General features: G+C 44.7%; 1 protein-coding gene across 1 annotated transcript in view; it reads left to right on the top strand.

The window, feature by feature from the left end:
* Nucleotides 1-9,943, top strand: part of LOC107573118 (cytoplasmic dynein 1 heavy chain 1) — a gene marked incomplete at its 5' end in the record, with an annotated part of 48,040 nt that overhangs the window by 29,377 nt on the left and 8,720 nt on the right. The window contains 14 exon segments of the mRNA XM_016259569.1: nt 2,916-3,112; nt 4,445-4,672; nt 5,049-5,183; nt 5,359-5,486; nt 5,562-5,715; nt 5,808-5,954; nt 6,076-6,226; nt 6,311-6,564; nt 6,927-7,061; nt 7,614-7,708; nt 8,012-8,186; nt 8,272-8,347; nt 8,428-8,588; nt 8,660-8,771. Of these exon segments, the coding sequence (XP_016115055.1) occupies nt 2,916-3,112; nt 4,445-4,672; nt 5,049-5,183; nt 5,359-5,486; nt 5,562-5,715; nt 5,808-5,954; nt 6,076-6,226; nt 6,311-6,564; nt 6,927-7,061; nt 7,614-7,708; nt 8,012-8,186; nt 8,272-8,347; nt 8,428-8,588; nt 8,660-8,771 (2,148 nt within the window).

Below are 9,943 nucleotides of genomic sequence, written 5' to 3'. Positions count from 1 at the left end.
AAAAAAAAGGAGATGTTTCAATTTGATTTTATCTGCAGGTTGAATAGGTGTTCAGTGTCTCCTGAGGCCACAGGAGGGCGACGAGCAGAATAATGCACCTCATTAAACTGTTTATTCAATGCAATGAAAATAACGGCTGTCTATAAAAAGTGCATACCGTCTAAACTTATATTTATAAATCATATGATTTTGCAAATTGCATAAACAATTATGAACAAAACAGCATAATGTATTTATGCATAGCTTAATACAAATAGCTAAAGCACCGATCACACGATTGCATTAAAAAACATACGAGATGCAGTGGAATGGAATAAAACCCCAAATTCTCCAGACGTGTTTTCTAAAAGTTGAACCTCTTAACTTTACATGGCTTTCTATTCATCTCTTGTGCGAGACGCGAGTGTTCAGTCGTAGTTGTGCGTCTCAAGAATGCGCCGAATATGCGTTGTGTGAATGACTTGGTTTCGGTTTTAACATAAACAATATCTTCTCCGCATTGAGCTTCTATATTTCTCTAATATTTTGAATGAAAAACGCAGCAGCGGCGCATCTTCAACTGGGTATAGACTAACAAAAACATTAAAATGCAACAACGACACTTACATCCTCACTGTATCTCGCGCGCCGCTGATAAGCTCGCTGACGCACACCTAAAACTCAAATACACTGTTTTTGCATTCGAATGCAAATTTTTATTTTAAATTCAACTAATATTCCTATTTTAGATTCCCAGTGTCCTCATCGCGGGCACTTGTTTCAGCACGTGTTTGTGTTCTGTTGACTGTCACTCATAATGTGCCTTTAAATTTAAAAAAAGTGTGAAACTATCGTGAGCATCGTTTTTTTTTTTTTGCGTTTTGTCTGGCGCACGTCATTTATTACGTAGGAAAAAAGAGCCACAGGTTTCCCGGGTGCAGCAAGTTTAATTTTATTGTTGATTTCTTGCATCTGTTTCCCGAGAAGTGGTTTTGCTCTTTTGAACATGGGATGGAAGCGGTGCTTTGTTTGCGAATGTATTATGCAGTAAATGCTAATGCTGACTCCTGTGTGCTCGCTCACTAACCGGAGAAGGGCTAATGTGTGATTGTGTGGTGGATGGGTGTCACGTGTTTGCTCTGGCTGGACTGATGGTGGCTGCCCACACACGCGAGGCTATCATCAACGGCTGTGTGTTCGTGCATCAGACGCTGCACCAGGTCAGAAGAGCGTCTCGCTCGCAGTCTGATGAGGTGCATACTGCTTTCAGAGCATGCTGTGATGCTTTATTTCTCTGTGTGTGTGTGTTATCATTCATGCAAATTAATTCAACTCTTTTAAATAGATTGCAGCAATTACTATTTTCTCACAGCCTCTAATAAATTACACTTTTTTTTTTTTTAGGTAAGAATCGTGGGAGAATCTTGATCTCTATTTGAGACCAAAAAAATCGTGATTCTCAATTTATCCAGAATCGTGCAGCTCTAGTTTCAGTGCACACTGTGATGCTTTATTTCTCTCTCTGTGTGTGTGTGTGTGTGTGTGTGTGTGTGTGTGTTAGGCTAACAACCGTCTGGCGAAGCGCGGCGGCCGCACTATGGCCATCACCCCGCGACACTACCTGGACTTCATCAACCACTACGCCAACCTGTTCAACGAGAAGCGCAGCGAGCTGGAGGAGCAGCAGATGCATCTGAACGTGGGTCTGCGCAAAATCAAAGAGACCGTCGATCAGGTGCGCGCTTCACACGACATCACGCGTGCAGACGCATGAGCTCGTTTAGCGTTATTAACCGTGTGACGTCACAGGTGGAGGAGCTGCGGCGCGACCTGCGGATCAAGAGTCAGGAGCTGGAGGTCAAGAACGCTGCTGCCAACGACAAGCTGAAGAAGATGGTGAAAGACCAGCAGGAGGCCGAGAAGAAGAAGGCAAGAGTCATCGTTCAGCGCATCGCTTCAGTGCTCTTGTGCCGCTGCTCTCGTAAATAACCTGACTGGTGTTGTTTGGCTTAACAGGTCATGAGTCAGGATATACAGGAAGCAGTTTACAAGCAGCAGGAAGTGATTAAAGTCAAGCAGCTGAGCGTGAAGCAGGATTTGGACCAGGTGGAGCCGGCCGTCATCGAGGCTCAGAACGGTACGGTTCGCTCCGCTCTCCTCTGCGCTTCCACTGCTGGTGCTGCTGTTTGTCCAGATCCACATGTTGAGAGAATCTGCTCACGTTTAATACAATATCAGTTTGAAATCATTTTTCCTGTCAGTTGTGATCCACTAAGGAAATATTCACTGGTTTAAAGGTGCTGTATGTAGGATTGACACCCAGTGGTTGAACTAGGTATTGTAGTCCAAACTCAAAATATTGGAGAGGGTTTTTTTCACCCGGCACGTGACGCACACGCAGGTTGCCAGATTGACTACACCAACAGGAACGAGCGCACATGACGATGAATGAAAAGTGTTTTCCGCCAACTAGCAACCCGGGGTGCCGAAATACAATTGGGTAAACTGGCAGTGGGCGGGTTACACGGAACGGTTTTTCAGATAAACAAGTATGTTGACTTGGCATGTTTCTTAAATATCTGCAAACATATTGTGGTATTTTTATGCTTTAGTAGAGTCAAAGACTTACATACAGCACCTTTAAGAGCCCAGGTGAGGCGTGTATGACCTCAAGAGTTTACACTCCATGTTTGAGAAACATTTGGCTAATAATCAAAACGCCTATTTATACATCTGCTCTAAAACAAGCGCCACCTAGTGGCAGGCAGTGCTTTAACCGTGACTGTCAGTCGCCGGAGACGTCAGTGGATATTTCCTTCAGTTCTTTCTGCTTTCAGCTCTTTCTTGTTTGCCAGCGGTGTTCGGTGGTCTTTTCCCTGCGCTAACCTCTTCCTGTCTTCACTCTTTCCTCTGCTCACGGCTTGTGGCTTGTTTAGCTGTTAAATCGATTAAGAAGCAGCACTTAGTGGAGGTGCGATCGATGGCCAACCCGCCGGCGGCAGTCAAGCTGGCTCTGGAGTCCATCTGTCTGCTGCTGGGCGAGAGCACCACCGACTGGAAGCAGATTCGCTCCATCATAATGCGCGAGAACTTCATCCCCACTATTGTGAACTTTTCTGCTGATGAGATCAGGTGACTGACTGCGGGGTGCGGAGCGGCGGCGTAGCAGCGTGTAAAGAGGACGAGCGTGGTCCTCGTCTCTGCGCGAGACACAAACTTAAAATCAAATTAACTGCTGGCCCAGAATGATGGGCCGGAGCTCTGATTGGCTCGTCACGTGACACGGTTCCTCTTTCCGGCTCCGCGGCCGCTCCGCTCCCCCGCGTGAACCCATGTGCCCTCATGGTCCTAAACCACACACCTCCATTCCCTCTCTAGCGGTCAGCTCGATTAAGAAGCAGCATCTGGTTGAGGTTCGCGCTATGGCCAACCCTCCGGCAGCCGTTAAACTGGCTCTAGAGTCGATCTGCCTCCTGCTGGGGGAGGAAACTAGTGACTGGAAAAAGATCAGACAAGTTATTATCAGAGACAATTTCATCTCCAGCATAGTCAACTTTGTCTCTGAGGACACGAGGTATTATCATCCTTCATACTACTTCCTCTCAGGTATGAGACGGACTCTGTCTGTCATTCAGACGTCACCGCATGGATTCCCAAACCGGGGTTCATGAGTCAATGAAGAGCTGACAATAAAATTGTAAATGTAATGTTAGAATAAATAAACCTTTCAAATAAAACACTAAAAATAGGTTAGATATTCTGTTTAGCTGCATGTCATGTGACCATTAACGGACTGTGAACACGCAAATGTCTTTAGTTATTGAAATTAGGGCTGTCAAGCGATTTTAAAAAGTTTTAATCTAATTAATTACATGTGTGATTATTCGGCACATCATTAATCTTTTGGGGGGTAATTTATCAGCATAAATTGAAGTCATTGTTAAGAAAATTACGATAGACATTGCACAAAGTAGCTTTAGAAAGAAATATTTTGATTCCATATTGAGAATTTTTTTTATTTTAGATTAAAAAAATGAAATGATACTCTAAATAAGAAACTACAAACTCCAGTAGGTGGCAGAAAGTCACGGTCTTAAAAAGTGAGTCATTGATTCATTCATTCAACCAATTCGTTCAAACAGCTGATTCATTCAGAAGCGAAGCAAGTGACTGCCTTTATGAACGAGTCACTGAATCATTGACTCGCTCGATTCACTCAACCTTGGATTCGTTCAGAAATTAATCACTGCTGTGTGTTGTTCAGAGACGCTCAACAGTTCTGCTGTAACTTCGATTGGAACTTTTTGTTTGTGAAATGAGCAATATTGACAATACTGTTTTTAAAATATAACTATTTTGTTTATTGAACTCTGATCAATAAATGCAGGATGACTGATCAATAGACACTGCATCAGGTCTGGGGTTAAATGCGTTAATAATCTTAGTATATTTTTCTCTGCGTCAGCTGGAAAAATCACTGCTGCAGGCCCTGAATGAGGTCAAGGGTCGCATCCTGGATGACGACACCATCATCACCACCCTGGAGAACCTGAAGAAGGAGGCGGCGGAGGTGACCAGGAAAGTGGAGGAAACGGACATCATCATGCAAGAAGTGGAGACGGTGTCTCAGCAGTATCTGTCTCTGTCCTCGGCCTGCAGCAGCATCTACTTCACCATGGAGGCTCTGAACCAGGTCACACGTCTGCAGCGCTCCTCATGCGCTCATCGCTGTGTGTGTGTGTCTGTTAGGGGTGGGCGATATACCGGCAGACACGATTAACACGATTAACCGGCAGAGATTTTGGACTATCGTCTCTATCTAGTGATTTTAAGCTGTTAAAACTCAATCAGCAGTGAAAGAGAACTAATTTGGCTATGTCTATATATTTGGCCACATTGCCCACCCCTAGTCAGAATGAGTGAGTGCGAGAGTGTGTGAGAGTGAGTCTGCGTGCAAGAGTGCGCGTGTGTGTGTGTGTGTGTGTGTGTGTGTGTGTGTGTGTGTGTGTGTGTGTGTGTGCATTTGCGTGTGTGAACTCTGGCTCATGCTGGATCCGTCTCTTTCACAGATGCACTTCCTGTATCAGTACTCGCTGCAGTTCTTCCTGGATATCTACCACACTGTATTATACGAGAACTCCAACCTGAAGAGCGTGAGCGACCACACACAGCGTCTGTCTCACATCACCAAAGACCTGTTCCAGGTGAGGAACGCTGCTTCTGAGGACTGAAGGCCTTTCACGCCAAACGCAAATGTTCAGTTAATAAAAACCCACAGGGAAATACAAAAAAAAACTAATTTTATGCAAACCTGCAATCATTGCCATAATGCAGCACTGAGAGCTTTAGATCCTGAAACCTGCGCTTTCTCCCGTCCAGTTCCGCACGGACATCGCCAGGACGGAGTATCTGTCCAATGCAGACGAGAGGCTGCGCTGGCAGGCCAACTCACTGCCCGCTGACGACCTGTGCACCGAGAACGCCATCATGCTGAAGCGCTTCAACCGGTGAGAGCCGAGACGAGACGGGTGGGTTACTGAAGGACTCTTGCTGATTTCTCACATGTCTGTTGTGTTCTGCAGGTATCCGCTCATCATCGACCCATCAGGTCAGGCCACGGAGTTCATCATGAACGAATATAAAGACAAAAAGATCACCCGCACCAGCTTTTTGGACGATGCCTTCAGGAAGAATTTGGAGAGCGCTCTGAGATTCGGCAACCCTCTGCTGGTGCAGGTACGAGGCCTCATTATTACTGTAGGAACACCATCCGGCTCCGTCCTTCATTTGCTCATTCAAGTCTTTTTTTTTCATTGATTCTCTGTCAGGACGTGGAGAGCTACGACCCCATACTGAACCCGGTGCTCAACCGAGAGGTGCGCAGGACCGGCGGCCGAGTGCTCATCACGCTCGGGGATCAGGACATCGATCTGTCTCCTTCCTTCGTCATCTTCCTCTCTACACGAGACCCCACGGTAATGCTCTTATTGCCCAGATCTCACGTGCTTTAGAAATCATAAATGCTCACAGGTATTTTCCTGATTAATTATGCAGCACAACACACGGTAACGGTTGAATTGTGACGTGTCTTTGCAGGTGGAGTTCCCTCCTGACCTTTGCTCGCGTGTGACCTTCGTGAACTTCACCGTGACCCGCAGCAGCCTGCAGAGCCAGTGTCTCAACGAGGTCCTGAAGGCCGAGCGTCCGGACGTGGACGAGAAGCGATCGGACCTGCTGAAGCTGCAGGGTGAGTGACGGAGAGCGTCACAGGAAGTGCTGTCAACTCATTACAGTGTGTAGAAATTTAAGTGTTTTTGTTGAATCTGCGCAGGTGAGTTCCAGCTGCGTCTGCGTCAGCTGGAGAAATCACTGCTGCAGGCCCTGAATGAGGTCAAGGGTCGCATCCTGGATGACGACACCATCATCACCACCCTGGAGAACCTGAAGAAGGAGGCGGCGGAGGTGACCAGGAAAGTGGAGGAAACCGACATCGTCATGCAAGAAGTGGAGACGGTGTCTCAGCAGTATCTGTCTCTGTCCTCGGCCTGCAGCAGCATCTACTTCACCATGGAGGCTCTGAACCAGGTCACACGTCTGCAGCGCTCCTCATGCGCTCATCGCTGTGTGTGTGTGTGTCTGTTAGGGGTGGGCGATATACCGGCAGACACGATTAACACGATTAACCGGCAGAGATTTTGGACTATCGTCTCTATCTAGTGATTTTAAGCCGTTAAAACTCAATCAGCAGTGAAAGAGAACTAATTTGGCTATGTCTATATATTTGGCCACATTGCCCACCCCTAGTCAGAATGAGTGAGTGCGAGAGTGTGTGAGAGTGAGTCTGCGTGCAAGAGTGCGCGTGTGTGTGTGTGTGTGTGTGTGTGTGTGTGTGTGTGTGCATTTGCGTGTGTGAACTCTGGCTCATGCTGGATCCGTCTCTTTCACAGATGCACTTCCTGTATCAGTACTCGCTGCAGTTCTTCCTGGATATCTACCACACTGTATTATACGAGAACTCCAACCTGAAGAGCGTGAGCGACCACACACAGCGTCTGTCTCACATCACCAAAGACCTGTTCCAGGTGAGGAACGCTGCTTCTGAGGACTGAAGGCCTTTCACGCCAAACGCAAATGTTCAGTTAATAAAAACCCACAGGGAAATACAAAAAAAAACTAATTTTATGCAAACCTGCAATCATTAAATGATGCAGATACAGTCCACCTGACTCTATTTCTAGTATGTTTTCTGCTGAACTTACACCCATTTAACTGTACAAGTAACCGCAGATTAGTTAAAGCAACTGTATGTATTTTTGTGACTTTAGAGCCCCCTACAGTTGAGTGGAATAATTACAGTGGATCGGTGCACATGTGCATTTGTTGCTGCTGTAAATAGTTTTGTACCCGCTCACCAAACTTACACACTCCCAGAACAGATGTTTGGGAAAGAATCGGACGCCATTCACCATATTAGAAGTATCATAACGATTTAAAGAACTTAGTTGATTTAACTGTAGTAGAATGTCACATTGCTGAAATTATGCATTGTGATGTTCTTTGTTTTGCATCGCCTTTGTTGTTAAGGGCCATTGTTTAGGAAATATTTAGTAACGTGTGGTGGTTTTTCTGTTTAGGTGGCGTTTAACCGAGTCGCTCGAGGCATGCTGCATCAGGACCACGTCACGTTTGCCATGCTGCTCTCACGAATCAACCTGAAGGGCATGACCAGGTACAAAGCTTTCAGATTTCACAAATGCACTTTCTTCTATAAGGGAGTTAATCTCCACTTGAATTCAGTGTTCTTCTTAATATCCTCCTCGTCCTTCATTAGTCGTGTAATAAGTTTCCCATGAACTTCACGTGTAGTGCGTTTGAATCGGATGACGCTCTTGGTTTCTCCGTGTAAATGAAGCTTAGGCCTGTGATCGACTAGTGAGACGCTGAACAGACACACATGAGCTAGTGGATGGAGATCAGAGCTGTTTGATTTCTGAGGATGTGCAGCTCAGATGTTTCCTCTCGTGTTTCTCAGCGAGCCGTCATTCGACGCAGAGTTCCAGCACTTCTTGCGTGGGAAAGAGATCGTGTTGAGGGGGACGACGGTGCCGAAAGTCAAGGGTTTGAGCAGCGAGCAGTCCGAAGCCATGGTGCGCCTCAGCCGTCTGCCTGCGTTTAAAGACCTGGTGGCCAAAGTGCAGGCCGACGAGGTGAGCGTCTCTCGTCTGTCTGTCCTGTACGCGTCTGTTCTTCACCGCAGAGCATCTGAATGTACAATGCCTTTCTGTCCTCCAGCAATTCTTCATGTGGATCGAGAGCAACTCGCCGGAGCTGTCAGTGCCATATCTGTGGACCGAAGAGAAGACGTCCAGTGAGTACAATGCATTTCCACACGCAGCTGCCTGTGAGAGACTGCAGGACTGACTCGTGTTTGTTGATGTTTGTCCTCAGCTCTGATCGGTCAGGCCGTCCACCAGCTGCTGCTGATCCAGGCGTTCAGACCCGACCGTCTGCTGGCCATGACACACATCTTCGTGTCTAAAGTCATGGGAGAAAACTTCATGGCCATCATCGAACAGCCGCTGGACCTGGCTAACATCGTGGACAGTGAGGTAGGGATGCGTGTCTGTGGTGTGCTGACGCTGTGATGCTGCGGATGCTGCATTAGTGCTTGTGTGTGCAGGTGAAGCCGGGGACGCCGGTGCTGATGTGCTCCGTGCCCGGATACGATGCCAGCGGATTGGTGCGGGATCTCGCAGCTGAGCAGAACAAACACATCACCTCCATTTCCATCGGTACGTACACAACCAGTGTTGGGAAATTACTTTTTCGACCAACTAGTAAAGTAATGAAAAAGAAGCTCTTCCTTCAGCCTGAGATTATTCATTTCACTTTTGGTGTGAAAGGGCCTTTACAGTTGCCAAGAAAATTACTTTTGGGTTGTTTGTTATTAAAAAAACTAATAACCAAGCGCAGCCCAGGTGACAAAAAATAACGCATAAGTAATGTAATGCATAACTTTAATGTAATTAACATAACGATTAATCGCATCCAAAATAAAAGTTTTTGTTTACGTAATAAATACACACAGTACACACACGTATATTTTGTATATATCTATATATATATATATACTGTATGTGTGTATATATATTTTGAAAATAATTACGTGTATATATTTATTCATATCATTTATATTATATATAAATATATTTAATATATAAACATCATATATTTTTCTTAAATATATACATACATGTGTGTTTATTTATATATACACATAAGTACACACACATACTATGTAAACACTTTTGTATATATCTATATATATATATATACTGTATGTGTGTATATATATTTTGAAAATAATTACGTGTATATATTTATTCATATCATTTATATTATATATAAATATATTTAATATATAAACATCATATATTTTTCTTAAATGTATACATACATGTGTGTTTATTTATATATACACATAAGTACACACACATACTATGTAAACACAAACTTTTATTTTGGATGCGATTAATCGTTGCCCATAGGGATATTCATTTCGGTTATTTTTCCTAACCGACGCTTGTTAACCGATTATTAACCGTTAACCGACAAGATTATTTTAATTAAATTAGAAAGGATAAGTGCCTGTGACCCATTAAAAAATACTAACATTTGTTTCCCGGGGATTAATTTTACATTAGCAGCAAACAACAGAACATGAGGATTCACTGGTCTTCATATCACATCACGCACCTGCAGCGCTTCTGCCAGCGGACAAAAACATCATAAAGCTAGGCTATATACTGTATATAACATAAATAGGCCTATACGAGAAATATATTTTTACTTGAATAATAAATTAAGAAAACGAAAGAAAAACTGCAACAAGTAGCCTAGTATGCAGAGTTTGGGTTCATTGTTGTGCTGCGCGAAAGGAGACCAGACGGCAGAAAGCGGTGTC

Source organism: Sinocyclocheilus grahami, unplaced genomic scaffold (assembly GCF_001515645.1).
Source record: "Sinocyclocheilus grahami isolate Dianchi unplaced genomic scaffold, SAMN03320097.WGS_v1.1 scaffold1870.1, whole genome shotgun sequence".
NCBI classification, from domain to species: domain Eukaryota; kingdom Metazoa; phylum Chordata; class Actinopteri; order Cypriniformes; family Cyprinidae; genus Sinocyclocheilus; species Sinocyclocheilus grahami.
The sequence above is the reverse complement of the archived record's forward strand: the minus strand, read 5'-3'. Positions and strand labels throughout refer to the sequence as shown.